Genomic DNA, 26,931 nt, shown 5'->3' with positions numbered 1-26,931 from the left:
TTCATATTTTACCACTGAGCCACCAGGGAAACCTGGGAATTGTATAATAATTCATTTTTGGGGTCAAATTTGGGACCAATTTTTGTGTTAAATCTGTCAGTTTATGCTATAAAGTATTATGAACTATATATAGTCACCACGCTGTACAGTACACCCCATTTGTTGCTTTTTCACTGTCACTTTTCTTACTGAATGAATTCAGTTATCATTTTAATATTCTTGATGTTTCAATCCTTGTTGTAAACCAAAAAGGAAAGTGAGAGTTCTGCAGCATCCTTAGTGATATTAATAATAAGGCGAAGGCAATAGCACCCCACTCCAGTACTCTTGCCTAGAAAATCCTATGGACGGAGGAGCCTGGTAGGCTGCAGTCCATGGGGTTGCTAGAGTCGGACACAATGGAGCGACTTCACTTTCACTTTTGACTTTAATGCATTGGAGAAGGAAATGGCAACCCACTCCAGTGTTCTTGCCTGGAGAATCCCAAGGATGGGAAGCCTGGTGAGCTGCAGTCTATGGGGTCACACAGAGTCGGACACGACTAAAGTGACATAGCAGCAGCAGCAGCAGCACTTTATACATATTTACTTGTAGTTTCACGACTGTTATTTCTTATTGTTCCTTTTAGCCTTCTAATTAAATCTATTTGCAAAAGTTGCATCAGCTCTGGACATAATTTGAAAGACATTCTTCTCTACCATATTAAACATTGCCTTCACGTTTTGGCAACCCAATCCAGTACTCTTGCCTGGAGAATCCCATGGATGGAGGAGCCTGATGGGCTGCAGTCCATGGGGTCGCTAAGAGTTGGACATGACTGAACGACTTCGCTTTCACTTTTCACTTTCATGCACTGGAGAAGGCAATGGCAACCCACTCCAGTGTTCTTGCCTAGAGAATCCCAGGGACGGTGGAGCCTGGTGGGCTGCCGTCTATGGGGTCACACAGAGCTGGACACTACTGAAGCGACTTAGCAGCAGCAGCAGCATTTCAATATGAGTTGAAATTACAAATTTGGTACTGCTCTGTATCCTGATTGTAGATGTCCTGTTATATTCTTTCATTTCCTCATTTTGGCAATTTCAACATAAATTAGAGACCAATGCTGGTATCGTTAAATTCTTACTCTATGTTTTTATTAGTTAGTGGCAGATTTTCATTCAATTTTTTACCTACAGTTGTTCAGGAAGCAATGTATTTTACCTTATTTTGCTTCATAAGGTTAAGTATATTTATTATTCCATAAGTTTTTATTTATGGAATAAGTATTTTTTATTCCTTAAGTTTTTAGTTTCCTTTAAAAATACCCTTCTAAAATATGCACTTATACATATTCACATACTTTTATACAAAGGTATAAATATAATCCTAAATACATCATTAAATTTTCTTTATGTTTTACTGATGAGTGGCCAGTATGTTTAATGTTTTTCTACAGTTTATCCACTTTTGTCTATTTCTTAGCAACAACTCAGGGACTTGCTTCTAAACAACTAGTAATAATGCTGTATTAATAGTAGTATCATTAATAGCATTAATGCTAGTAATAATAGCATTATTTCAATGTCCGTATAATATTCCATGGCTGTGTGACTCATACATTTGATGGTCTGTATCATTGTTTAGCAATAAGGACTATCATATCACTGCTACAAAATTATTTTGAGATTGTTAATTTAACATTGCACTTCTTTTTTTTTTTTGATATTTCAGTTTGGTTTTCTTTTTTTAATTTTATTTTATTTAACTTTGAAATATTGTATTGGTTTTGCCATATATCAAAATGAATCTGCCACATTGCACTTCTAAACCAAGGATAACTGTCCCTCAGGGGACATTGAGCAATATCAGTAGATATTTTTTGCTGTCACACTGATGAAGGGCAGGTGGTGGGCAAGGATGCTTCTAAACATCCTACAATGTACAGGACAGACCCCACCACAGAGAAGGACCTGGCAGAGAATATCCAGTAGTACAGAGACGGAGGACCCTGAGTTAAAGAATATTTGTGTTTCTATTATCAATAGCTGTTTTAGGTGGTTTCCACAATGTTCTCCATTTCATATCTCTGCCAGAGAAATTAGAGAGTTCCCCTTATGTCTGTAATACTTGTTTAAAAGTTTCAACCAATACAATATTATAAAGTAATTAGCCTCTAATTAAAATAAATACATTTAATTAAAAAAAAGTTTCAACCTCAATCAACATTAAGTTTTTTCTGAGGCTGAAGGTTGTAAATTATTTTTTTTTGAAATTTTTCAGTAAAATCTTTAGGAATATCTGCACAGGTACATTTACATTCATTACATTCAGTTTGATAACACTAGTAGTTTCAATACAAATGCTATTAGAGAACTCAAATTTCAGACATGGTCATATATATATGCAATTTGAAATTCTTTTATCTAGATACAGATCTTGATAGTGAATTTCTTGATGAAAGTGTGCAGCTAGCTTTTCCTGGAACTCATGAAGTTAATTATATTGCTGAAAAAAGTAAAGATACACTGAAATACATTGTAGAAAGCTAATTGCCAGAGTAGTCATGATACTAGTTGGAATCAGGAATCAAAATAATACTTGGTAAAAATGATTCTACATCCTTTTGGGTAAGGAGGTATTTACATCTTGGGGAAGTTTTATCTTCCAGTGAAGCTACGTACAGGGCTTCTTTCATGGCTCAGTGGTAAAGAATCCACCTACAATGCAGAAGACCCGAGGTCAATCCCTAGGTCAGGAAGATCCCCTGGAGGAGGGCATGGTAACCCACTCCAGTTTTCCTGCCCAGGAAATCCCATGGCCAAAGCAGCCTGGAGGGCGACAGTCCATGGGGTTGTAAAGAGTTGGGCATGACCTAGTGACTAAACAACAACAAAAGCTATATATAGTGTGAAAAACTTGCTTTAAAAATCTCGAAAAAATAGCAGCTATCATGAAATACAGATGAGCATTTTACGTCTGTAAAATCGTTTTTCCCTTTACTGGCAGGAGCAAATAAGATTAAACACATGAAGTGAAAGTGAAAGTCGATCAGTTATGTCCGACTCTTTGCAACCCCATGGAATTCTTTAGGCCAGAATACAGGAGTGGGAAGCCGTTCCCTTCAGGGGATCTTACCAACCCAGGGATCGAAACCAGGTCTGGTATTCTATTTCTAATGCATTTTCTCCTGGGGAGTAAGTCCACAGGGAAGGGCACTGTCTGCAGCAATTAACAGTATATTCAAGAAAAATCTATTTATTGGTTTACAGAAGCCTTAGTTGTCTGCTTTTTGTGAGGATAAAATCATTTTGGAACAATTTTCATAATAGAAAATACTGAAATAAAATTACTAATCTTAACAGATAAGCAAAATAGATTCTTTAATTAATTCATTTGGAGTTTAACAGCTGCCCAGAGGATATTATTTCCCTGCCCAAAATCTCATTTTGTATTACTATTGAGAAGTTGGGCTTGCATACTGCTAACTTAACTTATATCAGCATAGAGCTGGAAAACCATGTTTGCCCCAGAATGCTGAGGTGATAAATAGCCCATATTAATGTCGGGTTAAGATTAAAGATGCAAAACACTCATATACGCACACATATACATATGTTTGTCCATGTAATTTGTTCTTGTCAAAGAGACACTTGGGAATATCTTAAATTTGAACATCATTTGATTTTAACAGGTAACAAGAGGGAGCTTCTGTTTTCAGAACCTGCTCCTCTGACTTAGTCCTAAAGCTGAGACCAGGTAACTGGGAAAGGAAGGCAAGCTAGCATTGTTGTTCTGTCACTAAGTCGTGTCCAAGTCTTTGCAACCCAATGAACTGCTGCATGCCATGCTTCTCTGTCCATAACTATCTCCCTGAGTTTCCTCAAACTCATGTCCATTGAATCAGTGATGCCATCCAACCATCTCATCCTCTGTGACCCCCTTCTCTTGCCCTCAATTTTCCCCAGCATTAGTCTTTTCCAGTGAGCCAGCTCTTCTCATCAGGTGGCTGAAGTATTGGAGCTTCGGCTTCAGCATCACCCCTTCCAATGAATATTCAGGGTTGATTTCCTTTAGGATTGACTGGTCCAAGGGACTCTCAAGAGTCTTCTCCAGCACCACAGTTGAAAAGTGTTAATTCTTTGGCACTCAGCGTTCTTTATGGTCCAACTCTCACATCCATTCCTGACTATTGGAAAAACCATCGCTTTGACTATACAGACCTTTGTTGGCAAAGTGATGTCTCTGCTTTTTAAAACTCTGTCACTGCTGAGTTTTCCAAAGTTTTAAAAAGCCGTGTCTAGGTTTGACATAGCTATTCTTCCAAAGAGCAAGCATCTTTTAATTTTGTGACTGCAGTCACCATCTGCATTGATTCTGGAGCCCAAGAAAATGAAATCTGACACTGTTTCCACATTTCCCCCATCTATTTGCCAAGAAGTGATAGGCTGTCTTACACCTTCATCAAGAGACTCTTTATAGTTTCTCTTCACTTTCTGCCATTAAAGTGGTATAACCTGCGTATATGAGGTTGCTAATATTTCTCCTGGCAATCTTGATTCCAGTTTGTTATTCACCAGCATTTTGCATGATGTACTCTGCATGTAAGTTAAATAAGCAGGGTGATAATATACAGCCTTGATGTACTCCTTTCCCAATTTGGAACCAGTCTGTTTTTCCATGTCCAGTTCTAACTTGCTTCTTTTCAGCATACAGGTTTCTCGGGAGGAAGGTAAGGTGGCCTGGTATTCCCATCTCTTTAAGAATTTTCCACAGCTGCTTGTGATCCACAGTCAAAGGCTTTAGCATAGTCAGTGAAGCAGAAGTAGATTTTTTTTTTAATTCCCTTGCTTTTTCTATGATGCAATGTATGTTGGAGATTCGATCTCTGGTTCCTCTGCCTTTTCTAAATCCAGCTTGTACATCTGGAAGTTCTGGGTTCACATACTGCTGAAGCCTAGCTTGAAGGGTTTTGAGCAAAATCTTGCTGGCATGTGAGATGAGTGCAACTGTATGGTAATTTGAACATTCTTTGGCCTTGCTTTTCTTTGGGATTGAAATGAAAACTGACCTTTTCCAGTCCTGTGGCCACTGCTGAGTTTTCCAAATTTGCTGGCATAACGAGTATAGCAGTTTAACAGCAGCATCTTTTTTTTTTTTTTCTAATTTTATTTTATTTTTAAACTTTACATAATTGTATTAGTTTTGCCAAATATCAAAATGAATCCGCCACAGGTATACATGTGTTCCCCATCCCGAACCCTCCTCCCTCCTCCCTCCCTATACCATCCCTCTGGGCCGTCCCAGTGCAACAGCCCCAAGCATCCAGCATCATGCATCGAACCTGGACTGACAACTCGTTTCCTACATGATATTTTACATGTTTCATTGCCATTCTCCCAAATCTTCCCACCCTCTCCCTCTCCCACAGAGTCCATAAGACTGTTCTATACATCAGTGTCTCTTTTGCTGTCTTGTACACTGGGTTATTGTTACCGTCTTTCTAAATTCCATATATATGCGTTAGTATACTGTATTTATGTTTTTCCTTTTGGCTTACTTCACTCTGTATAATAGGCTCCAGTTTCATCCACCTCATTAGAACTGATTCAAATGTATTCTTTTTAATGGCTGAGTAATACTCCATTGTGTATATGTACCACAGCTTTCTTATCCATTCATCTAATGATGGACATCTAGGTTGCTTCCATGTCTTGGCTATTATAAAGAGTGCTGCGATGAACATTGGGGTACACGTGTCTCTTTCCATTCTAGTTTCCTCAGTGTGTATGCCCAGCAGTGGGGTTGCTGGATCATAAGGCAGTTCTATTTCCAGTTTTTTAAGGAATCTCCACACTGTTCTCCATAGTGGCTGTACTAGTTTGCATTCCCACCAACAGTGTAAGAGGGTTCCCTTTTCTCCACACCCTCTCCAGCATTTATTATTTGTAGACTTTTGGATCGCAGCCATTCTGACTGGTGTGAAATGGTATCTCATAGTGGTTTTGATTTGCATTTCTCTGATAATGAGTGATGTTGAGCATCTTTTCATGTGTTTGTTAGCCATCTGTATGTCTTCTTTGGAGAAATGTCTATTTAGTTCTTTGGCCCATTTTTTGATTGGGTCGTTTATTTTTCTGGAGTTGAGCTGTAGGAGTTACTTGTATATTTTTGAGATTAGTTGTTTGTCGGTTGCTTCATTTGCTATTATTTTCTCCCATTCTGAAGCCTGTCTTTTCACCTTGCTAATAGTTTCCTTTGATGTGCAGAAGCTTTTAAGGTTAATTAGGTCCCATTTGTTTATTTTTGCTTTTATTTCCAATATTCTTGGAGGTGGGTCATAGAGGATCCTGCTGTGATGTATGTCGGAGAGTGTTTTGCCTATGTTCTCCTCTAGGAGTTTTATAGTTTCTGGTCTTACGTTTAGATCTTTAATCCATTTTGAGTTTATTTTTGTGTATGGTGTTAGAAAGTAGTCCAGTTTCATTCTTTTACAAGTGGTTGACCAGATTTCTCAGCACCACTTGTTAAAGTGATTGTCTTTAATCCATTGTATATTCTTGCCTCCTTTGTCGAAGATAAGGTGTCCATATGTGCGTGGATTTTTCTCTGGGCTTTCTATTTTATTCCATTGATCAATATTTCTGTCTTTGTGCCAGTACCATGCTGTCTTGACGACTGTGGCTTTGTAGTAGAGCCTGAAGTCAGGCAGGTTGATTCCTCCAGTTCCATTCTTCTTTCTCAAGATCGCTTTGGCTATTCGAGGTTTTTTGTATTTCCATACAAATTGTGAAATTATTTGTTCTAGCTCTGTGAAGAATACTGTTGGTAGCTTGATAGGGATTGCGTTGAATCTATAAATTGCTTTGGGTAGTATACTCATTTTCACTATATTGATTCTTCCAATCCATGAACATGGTATATTTCTCCATCTATTAATGTCCTCTTTGATTTCTTTCACCAGTGTTTTATAGTTTTCTATATATAGGTCTTTAGTTTCTTTAGGTAGATATATTCCTAAGTATTTTATTCTTTCCGTTGCAATGGTGAATGGAATTGTTTCCTTAATTTCTCTTTCTGTTTTCTCATTATTAGTGTATAGGAATGCAAGGGATTTCTGTGTGTTGATTTTATATCCTGAAACTTTACTATAGTCATTGATTAGTTCTAGTAATTTTCTGGTGGAATCTTTAGGATTTTCTATGTAGAGAATCATGTCATCTGCAAATAGTGAGAGTTTTACTTCTTCTTTTCCAATTTGGATTCCTTTTATTTCTTTTTGTGCTCTGATTGCTGTGACCAAAACTTCCAAAACTATGTTGAATAGTAATGGTGAAAGTGGGCACCCTTGTCTTGTTCCTGACTTTAGAGGAAATGCTTTCAATTTTTCACCATTGAGGATAATGTTTGCTGTGGGTTTGTCATATATAGCTTTTATTATGTTGAGGTATGTTCCTTCTATTCCTGCTTTCTGGAGAGTTTTTATCATAAATGGATGTTGAATTTTGTCAAAGGCTTTCTCTGCATCTATTGGGATAATCATATGGTTTTTATTTTTCAATTTGTTAATGTGGTGTATTACATTGATTGATTTGCGGATATTGAAGAATCCTTGCATCCCTGGGATAAAGCCCACTTGATCATGGTATATGATCTTTTTAATGTGTTGTTGGATTCTGATTGCTAGAATTTTGTTAAGGATTTTTGCATCTATGTTCATCAGTGATATTGGCCTGTAGTTTTCTTTTTTTGTGGCATCTTTGTTAGGTTTTGGTATTAGGGTGATGGTGGCCTCATAGAATAAGTTTGGAAGTTTATCTTCCTCTACAATTTTCTGGAAGAGTTTGAGCAGGATAGGTGTTACCTCTTCTCTAAATTTTTGGTAGAATTCAGCTGTGAAGCCGTCTGGACCGGGGCTTTTGTTTGCTGGAAGATTTTTGATTACAGTTTCAATTTCCATGCTTGTGATGGGTCTGTTAAGATTTTCTATTTCTTCCTGGTCGAGTTTTGGAAAGTTGTACTTTTCTAAGAATTTGTCCATTTCTTCCACGTTGTCCATTTTATTGGCATATAATTGTTGATAGTAGTCTCTTATGATCCTTTGTATTTCTGTGTTGTCTGTTGTGATCTCTCCATTTTCGTTTCTAATTTTGTTGATTTGATTTTTCTCCCTTTGTTTCTTGATGAGTCTGGCTAATGATTTGTCAATTTTATTTATCCTTTCAAAGAACCAGCTTTTGGCTTTGTTGATTTTTGCTATGGTCTCTTTTGTTTCTTTTGCATTTATTTCTGCTCTAATTTTTAAGATTTCTTTCCTTCTACTAACCCGGGGGTTCTTCATTTCTTCCTTTTCTAGTTGCTTTAGGTGTAGAGTTAGGTTATTTATTTGACTTTTTTCTTGTTTCTTGAGGTGTGCCTGTATTGCTATGAACTTTCCCCTTAGGACTGCTTTTACCGTGTCCCACAGGTTTTGGGTTGTTGTGTTTTCATTTTCATTCGTTTCTATGCAAATTTTGATTTCTTTTTTGATTTCTTCTGTGATTTGTTGGTTATTCAGCAGTGTGTTGTTCAGCCTCCATATGTTGGAATTTTTAATAGTAAAGGATATTCTCTAGACAGGAAACACAAAAACAGTGTATAAACTTGAACCCAAAACAATAAAGTAAATGGCAATGGGATCATACTTATCAGTAATTACCTTAAATGTAAATGGGTTGAATGCCCCAACCAAAAGACAAAGACTGGCTGAATGGATAGAAAAACAAGACCCCTACATATGTTGTCTACAAGAGACCCACCTCAAAACAGGGGACACATACAGACTGAAAGTGAAGGGCTGGAAAAAGATTTTCCATGCAAAAAGGGACCAAAAGAAAGCAGGAGTAGCAATACTCATATCAGATAAAATAGACTTTAAAACAAAGGCTGTGAAAAGAGACAAAGAAGGTCACTACATAATGATCAAAGGATCAATCCAAGAAGAAGATATAACAATTATAAATATATATGCACCCAACACGGGAGCACCACAGTACGTAAGACAAATGCTAACAAGTATGAAAGGAGAAATTAACAATAACACAGTAATAGTGGGAGACTTTAATACCGCACTTACACCTATGGATAGATCAACGAAAGAGAAAATTAACAAGGAAACACAAACTTTAAATGATACAATAGACCAGTTAGACCTAATTGATATCTATAGGACATTTCATCCCAAAACAATGAATTTCACCTTTTTCTCAAGCGCACATGGAACCTTCTCCAGGATAGATCACATCCTGGGCCATAAAGCTAGCCTTGGTAAATTCAAAAAAATAGAAATCATTCCAAGCATTTTTTCTGACCACAATGCAGTAAGATTAGATCTCAATTACAGGAGAATAACAGCAGCATCTTTTAAAGCTCAGCTGGGATTCCATTACCTCCACTAGTTTTGTTTGTAGTAATGCTTCCTAAGATCCACTTGACTTCACACTCCAGGATGTCTGGCTCTAGGTGAGCACACCATTGTGGTTAACTGGGTCATTAATATCTTTTTTGCATAGTTCTTCTGTGTATTCTTGCCACCTCTTCTTAATATCTTCTGCTTCTGTTAGGTCCATACCGTTTCTGTCCTTTATTGTGCCCATCTTTGAATGAAATGTTCCCTTGGTAACTCCAATTTTTCTTAAAAGAGATCTCTAGTCTTCCCATTCTATTGTTTTCTGCTGTTTCCTTTCATAGTTACTTAAGAAGGCTTTCTTATCTCTCCTTGCTATTTTCTGGAACTCTGCATTCAGTTGGGTGTATTTTTCTGTTGGCATGACAGATCTACAAATCAATAATATCCTTGGGGCACTACTACTCAGTGTTTTTTGTTTTAAAGAGAAAGTAAATGGAAAGATGTCACTTTGGTTAGTCACAGCAAAGGATAACTAGAATGACCTTACATTTTTTTTTTTTTTCTATTAGTCATTCATCTGTTTGTTAAATGTTTAATGATACCATGAGAGGATCTTCATTAGCTACTTTTAGGTCAAAAGTCTACCCAGGAAACTACCAATTTTATAGTAAAAATTGCCTCATTTTTCCAGGTGACAGAATTCATTCCCAGAACTGAATGGGCAAAAACTGAAAAGGAATGGATCCTGGATGAATAAACTGGAAAGTTCACAATTTTTCATTATTTTGTTTGGAAAAGCTGAACTTACTTAAATGTAAATTTAAAAAGTCAAAATATAAACAGGTGATACATGGATAACAGGATGCTTTGGATTTTCATGGCCCCTTTGAGGACGTGTTGCACTGTGACAGTTCATCCCTAACCACAGCCTCATGAGAACAGTCACCCTTCTTACTTTTATGGCCTGTATTGCTCCAGATCCTCTCAGGTCCCTCAGGCTGTCGATGGCTTGCTGCGGTGATACTGTGTCAGACAGGTATAGGAGGAGACAAACAGCTATGTATTAAGGTTTTCCGGTTATTTTTAAGGCAAATTTCAAGCTCCTCCATAATTTCACAGCAGCTGGTGATATCAGGAGTCCCTCCATCTGGAATTGGATGGTGATGAATGATAATTCCATACTGATGGTAGAGATCCAAAAGGTTTTGGAACTCTATGGTGCAGAAAACAAATATGTCTTGTATACCATAGCTCCTTAGTTCTTCTGTATCTTTTTGGATATTTCTTCTAACATCTTTAAATTAGCAATCTGGAAGAGCACATAAACCAAGAAAGTGAGAACAATTCACTCGTGACAGGGGTAGCCATGATATCTGAATTGGAGTCTGTTCATCTTCAATAGGCTCTTCATCTGATGAGTCAAACTCACTTGTTTGCTTTGAACTAGGCGGCTTCATTGCGGGCCACCCCACGTCCAGATCGACCACCACCTCCCTTAGGCAGCACCGGTATCTCAGCCTCCGCCCCGAGATGAGCCACAAGGTTGTGAATTAGATATCTTCCTGTTTATTAAACTAGTACTCACTTTGAGCAAAGATTTGTATATTCAGTCAGGAAGTTATTTCTTATTATTACCATACATCTACATAACTTTATGCCTTCTTCTCAACAGTTAACCGCATGTCCAAAGATTTTTTATGAAATATTGTTCTGCAGTTGATTTTGGGGTGGGTATTTTTGACCATAAAATGTTTTAAATTTTTATATAGTTAAATTTGTTTTTCTTTTTACTTCTGATTTTCTCCCTTGATAAGAATAGTTTTCTCACCTGTAGATTTTATGTATGGTTTTATATGATCATCTGAAATGGACTGTTTGATTTTACACTGGGGACTTTTGTCTTTTTTAAAAAGATGCATTAAATAGGAAACCACTTCATTTCCTTCCACATAGATGACCATTTATTCCAAATTTTATTCAACAATCCAGCCTTTTCCAATCAAATTGAAGTACAAAAAAATAAAAAAAAGTTGGAGTACAATCTTCCCATACACTAGTGTTCATATCTAAGGGGATCTAATTCCTAATCATTCAACAAATATTAACAATACACATGCTATTTGCTAGAAATTCCCAGGTAGATTATATATTAGATTCTCCTGAGTCAAGGTCTTTTCTAAATTAGTTATTAATTCATTATTAATTATTGTTTTGATTGTTCTGTTACTGCTAAAAACTGAATGGAACATCAAAAATTGATTAAAACATAATGGTTTTGATGTTCCATTTAGTTTTGTTTAATGCATTCATCTGAAATTACTCTTTTAACTGGTTTAACATTTTTGCCATTCTATTTCATAATTTATAATTTTCTTAATTGTGTTTTTAAAATAAATGCACATATGTATTCATGTACATATGGGAAAATAAGAAGTAAACAAGGGAGCTGAAATCACTGATGCTTGGAATCTTGCATTATAGTGACAACATCACAGTATACTGAAATAAAGGTGTCCTTAGGCTTAAATCTGGAGAAGGTAATGGCACCCCACTCCAGTACTCTCGCCTAGAAAATCCCATGGACAGAGGAGCCTGGTAGGCTGTAGTCCATGGGGTCGTGAAGAGTCGGACACGACTGAGCGACTTGACTTTCACTTTTCACTTTCATGCATTGGAGAAGGAAATGGCAACCCACTCCAGTGTTCTTGCCTGGAGAATCCCAGGGACAGGGGAGCCTGGTGGGCTGCCTTCTATGGGGTCACACAGAGTTGGACACGATTGAAGCAACTTAGCAGCAGCAGCAGCATGCTTAAATCATGTGAAGAAATTTATCCAGAATAAGAGAATGAATTTTCATGACCTCATGTACTCACAGCGTATGGTCTGGAAAAGTCCTTGCATGCTGTCCAAAGATCAGAACTAGAATTAGGATGTTCCCAGTGGATTTGTGAAAAAAAAATTAAAAACATTTAGCCCAAGAATAACAAATAAAATATATCTCATTAAAAAAAAAAAAAAAACAGAGATAAGGGCACTTTCCTGGCTCTCCAGTGGTTAGGACTTTGCCTTCCAGTGCATGGGCTGTGGGTTCGATCCCTGGTTGGGAAGGTAAGATCCCACATGTCTCACAGCTAAAGACCTAGAACATAAAACAGACGTAATATTGGAACACTTTCAAAAAGGCTAAAAATGGTCCACATCAAAAAAAAAAAAGAGAGAGAGAGAGAGAGAGACAGGGCAAATTGGTATGGTTTTTCACACCCTACAGATATCATTGCCTCTGTGTATTTTTCTTTCTGATCTTTCCTGGGTATCAAGGGATATAGCTGAAGTTGAAATGTTGCCAAATCAAGAACACCACATTGTCTCAGGGGCTGTTTGAGCTTGTTAGATTGTTCCCCTTTATTTTATCTCTCTCTCTCCCATGCTTTTTATATTTATTTAAATATAGGGCAGAAAGTCATTGTAGCTAAAAGGAATCTCAACTGTATTATTCACTCAGTAGCTTGTGAACTGGAATTTCTGGGTACTATTTAAACATCCTTTAGGAGAAAGATAATCTGATCTCACAAGCTTGAGGTGCCATCACCCATGGCTTAAGGAAGGTGGTTCTGGGCGAGAAATTCATACAGTAACACAGCCCAGGAGGCTATGGTGTGTGTGTATACTTGTGCCTTGTGGAGTGAGAGCAGTTGTTAAAGCAAAGGCAACTGCACTCACATATTAAGGTGACGTAATAAGGTGACAGAGGCCAAAACTCCATCAAAGATGGTACTAAGAAGATGATCTGATATAATTTACAGGATTTCTTTGCAGCTAAATGCATAAAGTTCTGGAATCAACATGGAAGGACAGATTCTCTATGGACTGAAGGTTCAGCTATAGCAGGGAAGCCACCTTGCTCCTCAGCATCCTTGACACCATCTCTAACCACTCCCCTTCCTGCTTATTCCTTCACTCCACCGGCTTCCTTGCATTTGAACATGTGACCAGCTTCTTCCTTAGTTACTTTGCAGTGGCCGTTCCTTCTGCCAGACACACACTTCTCCTGGTATCACGATATTACCTTCCCTCTTTGCCTTGATGTATCTTCGTAGAACCCTTTGTTTGTAAGCCTTGCCTGAATACTTGGTACAAAATAATGTTCATACTACACTCTCCTTTTTACGTGTTTTTGTTTTCTTCATAACACCTGTCACCTTCTAACATATTCTATATTTATTTGAATATCATCTTTTACCACCCTTGGAGTGTGAGAGATTTGTTTCTAAGTGTCTCTATTTATCCCCGATATGTACTTGAAACATGTTGACTAGCATAATGTTTCTCAAATGCATAAAAGACTTTCTCATTAAAACTGTAAATGCATGAACTCCTTGGAAATGTTCTGAGAATAAGACAAAAGTATCTAATTAGAGGTGAAACGGAATATACCTTCAAGGAGAATTTATCTATATACAACTCATTAACATCAATTTCTTGTCAGCAAAATAGAAATTACAGAAGTTCAGCTATGTGTCTTACACCTGTTTGAAAAGTAATCACGCTATTTTCTTTTTTCCCAGTAGTCATTTCCATCACATGGAATCAAGGAACAAGACACAAACTTCAGAATTTCTCCTTCTGGGACTTTCAGAGGAGCCAGCATTGCAGCCCCTTATATTTGGGCTTTTCCTCTTCATGTACCTGATAACTGTGATTGGAAACCTGCTCATCATCCTGGCCATCAGCTCAGACCCCCACCTTCACACCCCCATGTACTTCTTCCTCTCTAACCTGTCTTTTGTAGACATCTGTTTTACATCCACCACCATCCCAAAGATGCTGTGGAACATCCAGACACAGAGCAAAGGCATCACCTATGAAGGCTGCTTTGTCCAGGTGTATTTTTACTTACTCTTTGCAGCATTAGATGACTTTCCCCTGACCATGATGGCCTATGACCAGTATGTGGCTATCTGTCACCCCCTGCACTACACAGTCATCATGAACCCCCGGCTCTGTGGACTGCTGGTGCTGGTGTCCTGGATCGTGAGTGCCCTCTTTCCCCTGTTACACAGCTTAACGGTGTTGCAACTGTCCTTCTGCTCAGACTTGGAAATCCACCACTTTTTCTGTGAAATCACATGGCTGATCAGACTGGCCTGTTCTGACCCCTTTCTCAATAACATGGTGGTGTATTTTGGATCTGTAATTCTCCGGGGTGTTCCCCTGGCTAGTATCCTTTACTCTTACACTAAAATAGTGTTCTCTATCTGTGGAATCTCATCAGCTCAGAAGCAGTATAAAGCATTCTCCACCTGTGCATCTCACCTCTCAGTTGTCTCCTTATTTTATTGTTCAGCCTTAGGAGTGTATCTTAGCTTCACTGCTACCCACAGCTCACACATGAGTGCTATAGTATTGGTGATGTACACTGTGGTCACACCCATGCTGAATCCCTTCATCTATAGTCTGAGAAATAAAGACATAAAAAGGGCTCTGAAAAGATTCTTTGGGATGGAAATGTTTGTAAAAGGGCCATTTGCCCTTGGGCTGAAAAACTGCCCATGATAGCAGGGTCAAAGCCTCATAGGGGGATATGTGATTCCTTGATTAGACTATGATAATAGCAATTGCTTCTTCAGTTTATAGACTGGTATTTCCATTTTTTTGATTTCAACTTCTCTATATGATTTTAAAAGCATCCTTTCTTAACTTTTCTGTTCCCTATCATCTAAGATTTTTCTCTTGTTATTTTTCTACTCTTTCAATTTGATTCAAAACCATGTGTGAAACATATGTAAATTCCCATTTATCTCATGATGCTTCATACATTTCTTAAGAATAAATTCTTCTGAAATGATATACTTTATACTGAATAATTTTTCTTTCTTTTTGCTGAAAGAATAATCATGAACTGTGCTACTTCTGTAGGAAAAAAACTAACTTGGAAACCAAACCAATTACATAGTTTCAAGGAGAGTAAATGTGGAACTACAGTTTATCATGCCTTAGTTTTTCATACCTTGGAGCATCACTACCATAATTGCTTTTTTTGAAAATGTAGATGTTAACAGGTAGTGTATTTCATAAATGGTCATCTGGTTTTACTCATTCACAGGGTACAATTCTTTATTTAACCTAGCATCTACATTCTCTATAGGAGTTACTGGTAAAGCTGATCATCAAATGCATGTCTCTAATTGACATCTATGTGAAACAGAAATTTCAATAAAGACTTTGACATAATAAGACCTAGAGTAAGAGAGACCTTAAGTATGATGCAGCAAAAATTTATGTCAGATTGTATCTTTGCAAATTATTTTTTCATGATGTCCATTTACTTATTGAGGTATGTAATTTAGTATCTGTGTGTAAAGGGGTTTATTGTTGGGGCAAAAGAGTTTTTGGCATGATTATATCTTTCTGCTTGCAAATTTCCATTGTTGCCTACAAATAAATGGCTCCTTCCATTGCTCTAGTTGAAATATTTTCCCCATTCCATTTCTGTATAATCAATGCAAGAAGGAATGAATAATATAAATATCATATTTATATGACATGCACAATATATATAATATTATATATATATCCAAATTATGGCTAATTAGACCTTAAATTCCCTTCTAGTCTTGTGATAAATGGGCTTCTCTGATAGCTCATTTGGTAAAGAATCCTCCTACAAAACAGGAGACCCTAGTATGATTCCTGGGTCAGGAAGATTCACTGTAGAAGTGGATAGGCTACCCACTCCAGTGTTCTTGGGCTTCCTTTATGGCTCAGCTGGTAAAGAATCCACCTGCAATGCAGGAGACCTGGGTTGGGAAGATCCCCTGGAGAAGGGAAAGGCTACCACTCCAGCATTCTGGTCTGGAGAATTCCATGGACTGTACAGTCCATGGCGTTACAAAGAGTCAGACTGAGTGACTTTCATGTTTTCACTTTCCTGTGATAAAGGTATATGTTTCTCACAAATAGGCATATCCTTTTAACCTTTTTTGCTTACCTACAAGGAAAACTAAATGGAATCCCTTTTAAAAAAATTGTATGACATAAACTTGAATAATAGAGAAGTCATGAATGCTATTCAGATATCGTAACAATTGCCTAGAAATAAAGCAACATATTATTATAATTGTCTCAGTTCTGTTCACTTGGATTAGTATATATCAATTAGCTGTTGCTACATAACAAGTCATCCTAAAAGCAAATTATTTAGTATAATGATTTTTTTTTTTTTTATGTAATGAGTTTCTATGATGGGGAGTTGATCTGAGTTATGATTGTTTCCTCATGGATCTACTGACAGTCAGCTGTCAGACTCTATTTTGTGTTTGAAAGGCTGCTCCATGATGGTGTGTTCAGCTACAGTGGTCTTCTGTCTTAAACTACCTTATGTCAATTTCTTCCTTTTATGTAAGTAGGTTAGTCTTTAGTTTATTGAGGATGGTGACTGCATGAGAGTTGGACCATAAAGAAGGCTGAGCATCAAAGAGTTCATGCTTTCCAACTGTGGTGTTGGAGAAAACTCTTGAGAGTCCCTTGGTCTGCAAGGAAATCAAACCCATCAATCCTACAGGAAATCAACCCTGAATATTCATTGGAAGAACTGATGCTGAAGCTAAAGTGCCAATATGTTGGCCACCTGATATGAACAACTGACTCATTGGAAAAGATCCTGAAGCTGGGAAAGGTTGAAGGTAAAAGGAGAAGGAGGTGGCAGAGGATGAGATGGTTGGATTGCATCATTGACTCAATGGACATGAATTTGAGTTAGCTCTGGGAAATGGTGAAGGCCAGGAAAGCCTGGCATGCTGCAGTCCATTGGGTTGCAAAGAGTCAGATATGACTTAGAGACTGAACAACAGTCTTTTACTTTATAAGAAAAAAAAAAAAACTTTATTTCTCAAACGTTAATCACTATATTTAAATTTCACTGTTCCTAAATCCATATATGCCACTTTGCTTTCTTCCCAGTTATAGGAGCTACCTCTCACCAGTATTAATGTGATTAATATACTACCCTTGGAAAAGACCCTGATGCTGGGAAAGATTGAAAGCAGGAGGAGAAGGGTATGACAAAGGATGAGATGGTTGGATGGCATCATTGACTCAATGGACATGAGTTTGAGTAAGTTCCAGGAGTTGTGATGGACAGGGAGGCCTGGAGTGCTGCAGTCCATGGGGTTGCAAAGAGTTGGACATGACTGAGCAACTGAACTGAACTGAACTGAACAGAACATACTACCCTTAAAAATGCACAACCAGAAAATTTTAATTCTTAACTAATTCATTAGAGTGTAAATATAATAAACAACACATTTTAAAAAATATACAATTTTATAAATGTCAAAACCAGCAGTATACTACATGGTTCCATTTGTGTATAATTTTAAAAGGTCCACAATGCATTTTAATTTCTTTATAAAGTTATTGTTAATAATGCAAATGCCCTGAGCCTCAGTTTTATCTTTCAGAAGAAAATGTGAGATGATAAATCCTAACTTTACTTGGAGGTTGTGATGAATGTATAAAATGTATGTAAATACTTCTCTGAGTCTCCAAATATTGTTAAAGTTTAGGAATATGTATATGTGTCTGTATCTGTATACACTTTCTCTGAAATAAACACACGTGCACACATATATTTAAATGTACTGCGTCATTTGTAATTCCATCCATTGTGCTGAAAGAAAACGTGAGAGAAAGTTGGAAGGATAGAAGTAAAAAAAAGAATTCTTGGCTATTCGAGGTTTTTTGTATTTCCATACAAATTGTGAAATTATTTGTTCTAGCTTTGTGAAGAATACCGTTGGTAGCTTCATAGGGATTGCATTGAATCTATAAATTGCTTTGGGTAGTATACTCATTTTCACTATATTGATTCTTCCAATCCATGAATATGGTATATTTCTCCATCTATTAGTCTCCTCTTTGATTTCTTTCACCAGTGTTTTACAGTTTTCTATATATAGGTCTTGAGTTTCTTTAGGTAGATATATTCCTAAGTATTTTATTCTTTTTATTGCAATGGTGAATGGAATTGTTTCCTTAATTTCTCTTTCTGTTTTCTCATTATTAGTGTATAGGAATGCAAGGGATTTCTGTGTGTTGATTTTATATCCTGCAACTTTATTATAATCATTGATTAGTTCTAGTAATTTTCTAGTAGAGTCTTTAGGGTTTTCTATGCAGAGGATCATGTCATCTGCAAATAGTGACAGTTTTACTTCTTTTCCAATTTGGATTCCTTTGATTTCTTTTTCTGCTCTGATTGCTGTGGCCAAAACTTCCAAAACTATGTTGAATAGTAATGGTGAGAGTGGGCACCCTTGTCGTGTTCCTGACTTTAGAGGAAATGCTTTCAATTTTTCACCATCTGGAGGAATCAACCTGCCTGACTTCAGGCTCTACTACAAAGCCACAGTCGTCAAGACAGCATGGTACTGGCACAAAGACAGAAGTATAGATCAATGGAACAAAATAGAAAGCCCAGAGATAAATCCATGCACATATGGACACCTTATCTTTGACAAAGGAGGCAAGAATATACAATGGATTAAAGACAATCTCTTTAACAAGTGGTGCTGGGAAAACTGGTCAGCCACTTGTAAAACAATGAAACTAGACCACTTTCTAACACCATACACAAAAATAAACTTAAAATGGATTAAAGATCTAAACGTAAGACCAGAAACTATAAAACTCCTAGAGGAGAACATAGGCAAAACACTCTCCGACATACATCACAGCAGGATCCTCTATGACCCACCTCCAAGAATATTGGAAATAAAAGCAAAAATAAACAAATGGGACCTAATTAACCTTAAAAGCTTCTGCACAACAAAGGAAACTATAAGCAAGGTGAAAAGACAGCCTTCAGAATAGGAGAAAATAATAGCAAATGAAGCAACTGACAGACAATTAATCTCAAAAATATACAAGCAACTCCTACAGCTCAACTCCAGAAAAATAAATGACCCAATCAAAAAATGGCCAAAGAACTAAATAGATATTTCTCCAAAGAAGACATACAGATGACTAACAAACACATGAAAAGATGCTCAACATCACTCATTATCAGAGAAAAGCAAATCAAAACCACTTTGAGGTACAATTTCATGCCAGTCAGAATGGCTGTGATCCAAAAGTCTACAAGTAATAAATGCTATAAAGGGTGTGGAGAAAAGGGAACCCTCTTACACTGTTGGTGGGAATACAAACTAGTACAGCCACTATGGAGAACAGTGTGGAGATTCCTTAAGAAACTGGAAATAGAACTGCCTTAAGATCCAGCAATGCCACTGCTGGGCATACACACTGAGGAAACCAGAAGGTAAAGAGACACGTGTACCCCAATGTTCATTGCAGCACTGTTTATAATAGCCAGGACATGGAAGCAACCTAGATGTCCATCATTAGATGAATGGATAAGAAAGCAGTGGTACATATACACAATGGAGTATTACTCAGCCATTAAAAAGAATAAACTTGAATCGGTTCTAATGAGGTGGATGAAACTGGAGCCTATTATACAGAGTGAAGTAAGCCAGAAAGAAAAACACCAATACAGTATACTAACGCATATATATGGAATTTGAAAGATGGTAACAATAACCCAGTATAATAGACAGCAAAACAGACACTAATGTATAGAATAGTCTTTTGGACTCTGTGGGAGAGGGAGAGGGTGGGATGATTTGGGAGAATGGCATTGAAATATGTATTATATCATATATGAAATGAGTCTCCAGTCCAGGTTCAATGCACGATACTGGATGCTTGGGGCTGGTGCACTGGGACGACCCAGAGGGATGGTATAGGGAGGGAGGAGGAAGGAGGGTTTAGGATTAGGAACACATGTATGGCTGTGGCGGATTCATTTTGATGTATGGCAGAACCAATACAATATTGTAAATTTTAAAAATAAAATTAAATTAAAAAAAAGAATGCTTGAATGAACATAAATTAGAAAAAATGTAGAAACGTTAATACATTTTGTTAATAAATGTGATCTGAATTTTAATAATGACTTTCTTTTCCTATCTTTAATTCCAAAGGTCTCAGAGTCAGATGCACATTTACATTTAGACAAAGTGAAATTCTCTGTACCAGCTAAGGGGGCGAAATTTCTCCAGAATGACTAAAATTTTCTCCTATTAAAAATCAGAGTGAAACATAAAATGATATTATATAAGGGAAGCTCACTGATTGACTCCAAAAGGTTAAACTCAACTAGGAGCAGTATGTGTGCTGTTCTGTGCTAAGTCACTTCAGTCTTGTCCAACTCTGTGACCCCATGGACTGTAGCCTGCCAGGCTTCTCTGTCCATGGGATTCTCCAGGAAAGAATACTGGAGTGGGTTACCATGGCCTTCTCCAGGGGATCCTCCTGATCCAGGGATCCTACCTGTTTCTTTTAATTTCCTGCATTGGCAAGTGGGTTGTTTAATTTCTGCTGTAAGTAGGAAATCAGTTTAGGCTTTGGAAAACTTGCATGCAACCAAGGATTATAGTAGCCAAGTTTTATATTAAAGGAGCAAAGTTATCCCCTGTTTTGAAAAGGGCAATGGTCATATTCAGAGATTCCTTGGGTTGTGTTCCCACAACAGATCAGAGCATTGAAGACCCAAAGGACCTAGTCAAGACCAATTGTCAATATTATGCTTTTGAGAAAACTTGAACTCAGGGATGTGATGTAGTGCCGGGAGCCTTAGAAATTTGGAAGCAGGAGAGGTAAAGGCAAAGGAGTGAGGAAACTGAATTTACCTAACTTAAAATGGAGTCTCTTAGGAACAGAGAATCAGAAGAAAAAAATGCATTCTGTCCAGACCAGTGTCACCAGGGGAAATAATGAACTTCCCCTGGGGTAACAAAGGGAAAACATATTTAATGAGCTGACACGGAAGATGCAAATATCTCCTCTGCTGCAGTCCCTCAGCCTGTTCCTTTTCGGTTGGACAGGAGGTGTTCATTGCTTTTGTGGTCCTACATCTGGATGGGAGACCAATGCTTGATCTCTTAGCTGTCCTGTGCAGAGACAGGACATGAGTCTGCATCACCAGCTACTTATGGGGGAACTTTGACTTTCACAGGGAAATTTCCCAGGCAAAGTGAGACAAACCTCCCAAACAGGTGAGTCTGAGAGCTCCACAGACTCTGCAGAAGAGGATCAGAAGGATGGAAACCAGGAATGTACCTGAGATCACCTGAGGACCAATGTAGCATAGCCCTGAGGCAGAGGGCACCATGATTGCTTGCTGGGTTTCCTGAAGATGCATTTATTTATGATGCTGAAAAGGAACAGTGAACTTGAAAATGAGATCGTCAATGCTGACAATTAAATCATGCTAGTGGAAGCCCAACAGAAGAACGAATAGGAGGGATAAACTGCATCCAGTAAAATTGGAACATGAGTCTAAGGTTCTTGTTAATTAACAGGAGTAGACAAATAGGGTATTAATTGTGGAGAGGCAGTCAGTGAGCTGAGGGCATTTCATTTTATTGTAAGATGGAGCATATTAGACTGTGCCTCCACATAGAGGAGAAAGATCTAAACGAAGGACTGTTTGCAACTACACACTTTCAATAGCTGTGTAGGAAACACACACATTACAGTATTTTCTCTTGTTTTTGTGTTCACTTAAGAGAAAAAAAAAACTTAGTTATATAAGTGTAAGGATGTATGCTAGTGAGGTTTACTTTGCAACCATTTTATTATCTGTGAGGTTAAATAGATCTATGGATTTGTTAGCCATGCAGTGTTTCTCTATTAAAAAAAATATCTCTATAACTATTTTGTTTTATACAGTGGTATCAGGTGTTGTTATTCCTTTTCTAAATTGCATTCTTTGATAGGAAGGATTATTTTTTAACCAAAAAACTTAAATTTGTGATTTAGCTCTTTTATATATGCATAGATGTATTTGTGGTTTTGTATAAGAATTGATAAATTTTGTTGGTCAAATCTACGAACCCTCTCCTCATTGCTTTTCCAAAAGAATTTAGGTATAACTGACCTTTGACAATGTGTGAGTTACAGGTGCACAGCATAATGGTTCAATATTTATATTGCTAAATGATCACCACAGTAAATCTCCTTAACATGTCACCACATATAGTTACAATTTATTACTTGTGAGGAGAGCTTTTAGGATATACTGTCTCTTAGCAACTTACAATTATTCTAAAAAATGTGTTATGAACTACAGTCACCATGCTGCATAGTACAGGCTGCTCATTGCTCTTTATTGTTACTTTTCTTGTCATAATACTTTAGTTGTATATTTTAATATTCTTCATGTGTCAACTCTTGATGTAAGCCAGAAAGGAAAGTGGGAGTTCTTTAGCATCCTTAGTGCTGATAAATAACTTCTTATACATATTTACTTCTATTAAGACTTTCTCATCTGTTTTTATTTTTATTCCTTTTGGTCTTCTGATTAAATCTTTTCCTAAAAGTTGCATCACCTCTTACCGTAATTATTTACTATTTGACTTACATTCTATAGCCATATTTGAATTCCTTTCTCTACATATAAGACAAAATTATAACTTAGATACTGCTCCTTCCTCACATTGTAAATGTTCTTTTGTTATATTGCTTCACTTCCAAATCTTTGGCAATTTGATCTTGAATTAGTGATCCATGTTAATATTGCTAAATTTTTACTCTTTTGTGTCTTTTTTCAGTTAGTTGTAGGTTTTCATTCAATTTTATTATTCAATTTATTATTGTGGTGCTAGTGGTAAAGAACCTGTCTGCCAAAGCAGGAGAATTAAGAGATGCAGTTTTGATCTTGGTGTTGGGAAGATACACTGGAGGAGGGCATGACAACACACTCCAGTCTTCTTGCCTGGAGAATCCCATGGAGAGATGGAGGCTACTGGCAGGCTACAGTCTATAGGGTTGTATGGAGTCAGACACAACTGAAGTGGTTTAGCACATAGCATATTTCCCAGGAAACAGTACCCTTAACATAATTGCACTCTCACCGATATATTTTGTTCCATAAATTCTTTTTTTTTAATTTTATTTTTAAACTTTACATAATTGTATTAGTTTTGTCAAATATCAAAATGAATCCACCACAAGTATACATGTGTTCCCCATCCTGAACCCTCCTCCCTCCTCCCTCCCCATACCATCCCTCTGGGTCATCCCAGTGCACCAGCCCCTAGCATCCAGCATCTCGTTTCATACATGATATTTTACATGTTTCAATGCCATTCTCCCAAATCTTCCTACCCTCTCCCTCTCCCACAGAGTCCATAAGACTGTTCTATACATCAGTGTCTCTTTTGCTGTCTCGTACACAGGGTTATTGTTACCATCTTTTGAAATTCCATATATATGCGTTAGTATACTGTATTGGTGTTTTTCTTTCTGGCTTACTTCACTCTGTATATACTTAGTTTTTGAAAAATCTCTTTCTAAAATGTGTTCTTATACATACTTATATACTTTTACACAAATGCATCAATATAATCCTGAATACATCATAAATGGTTTTTATATTTTAGTGGCAGATCATCATTATGTTTAATGTTTTCTATAGTTTGTCCCTCTTTTGTCTCTTTCTCAATAATATCTCAGGGACTTGCTTCCAATCAACCAGTATAATGGTGGCTCATTATTTTAATATCTGTATAATATCACATGGTGTGGCTCACACATTTGGTGGGTCTATAACATTATTTATCAATAAGTGACTATTATATCACTGCTGCAAAAATATTTTGAGATTCTTAGTTTAATACAGCGTTTCGCCACTAAGGGTGTCCCCCACGGTCCTTTAAGAAATATTCATAGACATTATTTTCTGTCACTGATGAGTGGTAAGTGGTGGGAAACAATGTTTCTAAATATCCTGCAATTTACAGGACAGACTCTACCCCAGAGAAGGATCCAGCAAAGAATGTCCAATAGTGCAGAGACTGAAGAATCCAGATTTTAAAACTATCTGTTTCTGATATCAGTAGAAATGAAGTTCCAATGTAGTTTTTTATATATTTGTCTAAAGTGGACTGCTTAATTTTACACTGGGGTCTTTAGTCCCTTTTAAAAAGATGTGTCAGATAAGGAACTACTTAATTTCCTCCTAGATAGATGGTCATTTATTCCAGATTTTATTCAACGAACCTGCCTTTTCAACCAAATTGAATACAACTGTCCCATAAGATAGTGTTCATATCTAAAGGGACCTAATTCCTAATCATTCAAAACATTATAACAAAGCATATGCTATTTGCCAGAAATTTCTGGGTCATTGTATGTTATGTTCTCTTGAGTTGAGGTCTTTTTCTAAATTAATTATTAATTCATGTCATAAATGTTTTATTACTCCTATTAATTCCCTGATGGCTCAGACGGTAAAGCGTCTGCCTACAATATGGGAGACTCAGGTTCGATCCCCTCCTGGGTTGCGAAGATGCCCTGGAGAAGGAAATGGCAACCCACTCCAGTATTCTTGCCTGGAAAATCCCATGGATGGAGGAGCCTGGCAGCCTACAGATCATGGGGTCGCAAAGAATCAGACATGACTGAGTAACTTCACTTTCACTCCTAGTGTATGTCAAGTTTCAGTCAGCTTTTGCTGTTCCATTCAGTTTTCTTTAATACAATTATAGGAAATCAAACTTTCAACTGGTTTCATATTTTATCCATATTTTGTCATTTTATAATTTCTCATTTTCTTAAGTGTGTTTTTAAAATAAATGCAAATATATCCACAGACTTGGGAAAACAAGAATTGAACAAGGCAATTTAAGTCTTTGATGATTAGTATCTTGCAATATAGTGACAATGTCATAGAACACTGAAATAAAATATAGTGTCCTCAGGTTTAATTCATGTAAAGAAATTTATCCAGAATAAGAGAAAGAATTTTCATGACCTGCTCAAGCTTTATAGTGTTTGGTCTGGAAAGGCCTTTGCCTGTTGGACAAAGACCAGAACTAGAATTGAAGTGTGCCCATTGGATTAATTAAAAAACGGAAATCATTAAGCCCAAGAGTAATAAACAAATTATCACCTATAAGAAAAGAGAGACAGCGCTTGCCTCATTCAGTATCAGAATGCACAAAAAAGATCAAATTATATAGAGAAGCACAGGAAAGACAACTTCTACTGTCTCATATATCACATACATAACTTTTGTCATATTTTATAGGTTTTTATTTTTGAATTGTTGAGTTTATGACCTTTACTTATTTTACTCTTGGGGTATTAAATCTGTATGGTTTTTCACATCGTACACGTATGACTGCTTCTGTCCTTGGAAATAAGATATGTTTCTTTCTGATTTTTCCTGGGCATCAAAGAGATATAGCTGAAGTTGGAAGGTTGCTAATCCAAGGAAGCTTTCCTTCATCAAATTGTTTCAGGGATGATTTGAGTTTCTTAGATCTTTTTCCTTCATTTTATTTCTCCCTCACATTTCATGTTTCTTAAAATACAGGGCAGAAAGTGGCTGTAGCTAAAAGGAACCCCAACTTTACTATTCCCCCAGAAGTTTATGATCTGGAATTTATGGGTGCCATTTAAACGTTGTTTAGGAGAAAATTAATCTGATCTGACTAGTTCGAGTGTTTACCACCCCTGGCCTAAGGAGGGTGGGTCTCGTTGAGAAATTCATGACAGAAACACAGCTCAGAAGCCATGGTGTATCTGTGTATTGTGGAGTGGGAGCAGGTCTTAAAGCACAGGCACTGGGACTCATACATTAAGGTGATACACTAAGGTGACAGAGGCCAGAACTCAATCAAAGATGGTACTGAGACTAGGATCTGCTTTAATTCACAGGAAGCCTTTGCAACTAAAACCATAAAGTGCAGGAACAATGTGAAAGGAGGGATTCTCTGTGGACTGAAGTGTCAGCTCTAGCTGGGAGGCTTCCTTTTTCCTCAGAATCCCTGACACCACCTCTAATCACTGCCCCTCTTGATTATCCCTCTGCCCTGATGGCTTTCTTGTTTGCCTTTGAACATGTGGAACCAGCATCTTCCTCAGGTCCTTTGCAGTGGCAGTTCCCTTGGCCAGACACACACTTCTGGTATCTCACTAGGTACTTCTCTCTCTTCCTTGACATCACTTCAAATAACCCCTTGTTTGCAGCCCTTGCAACTTGGTATAAAATAATGCCACCTACTATTCTCTCCTTTATACATGTTTTTGTTTTCTTCATAACACCTGTCACCTTCTAATATATTATATATTTATTTGAATATCATCTTTCACCATCCTTGGGTTGTGGGGGATTTGTTTTTAAGCACCTCTACTTATTCTCTGTATGGTTTGGGACAAGTTTGCTCTCAATATTTTTCTCAAATTCATGAAAGAATTTCTCATTAAAACTGTAAATACATGAACCATTTGGAAATATACTGAGAATGGGAAAAAAATTTCTATTCAGAGGTGAAATGGGGTATAACCTCATGGAGAATTTATCTACATACAACATATTAACATCAATTTCATGCCAACAAAATTGAAATTATAGTGTCTCAGTGATGTGAGTTGTGTCTGTTTGGGTGAAAATTCTTCATGCTATTTTCTTTTTTCCTGATAGTCATCTTCATCAC

General features: G+C 37.1%; 1 protein-coding gene and 1 pseudogene across 1 annotated transcript; one reads left to right on the top strand and one right to left on the bottom strand.

Moving 5' to 3' along the window:
* Positions 1-2,247: 2,247 nt before the first annotated feature.
* Positions 2,248-10,891, bottom strand: LOC100300469 (cyclin-dependent kinase inhibitor 3-like; annotated as a pseudogene).
* Positions 10,892-13,935: 3,044 nt separating this feature from the next.
* Positions 13,936-14,969, top strand: OR7A103 (olfactory receptor family 7 subfamily A member 103). The gene has a single exon (XM_002688679.3). The coding sequence runs from the start codon at positions 13,949-13,951 to the stop codon at positions 14,918-14,920; it is 972 nt and encodes a 323-aa protein (XP_002688725.1). The 5' UTR covers positions 13,936-13,948; the 3' UTR covers positions 14,921-14,969.

The sequence above is a fragment of the Bos taurus genome, chromosome 7 (genome assembly GCF_002263795.3).
Source record: "Bos taurus isolate L1 Dominette 01449 registration number 42190680 breed Hereford chromosome 7, ARS-UCD2.0, whole genome shotgun sequence".
In the NCBI taxonomy this organism is placed as follows: Eukaryota; Metazoa; Chordata; class Mammalia; order Artiodactyla; family Bovidae; genus Bos; species Bos taurus.
This window is presented reverse-complemented; position numbering and strand designations above follow the sequence as displayed.

Coding starts and splice junctions, on each gene's coding strand:
- OR7A103 (XM_002688679.3), top strand. CDS start 13,949: ATGGAATCAAGGAACAAGACACAAACTTCAGAATTTCTCCTTCTGGGA.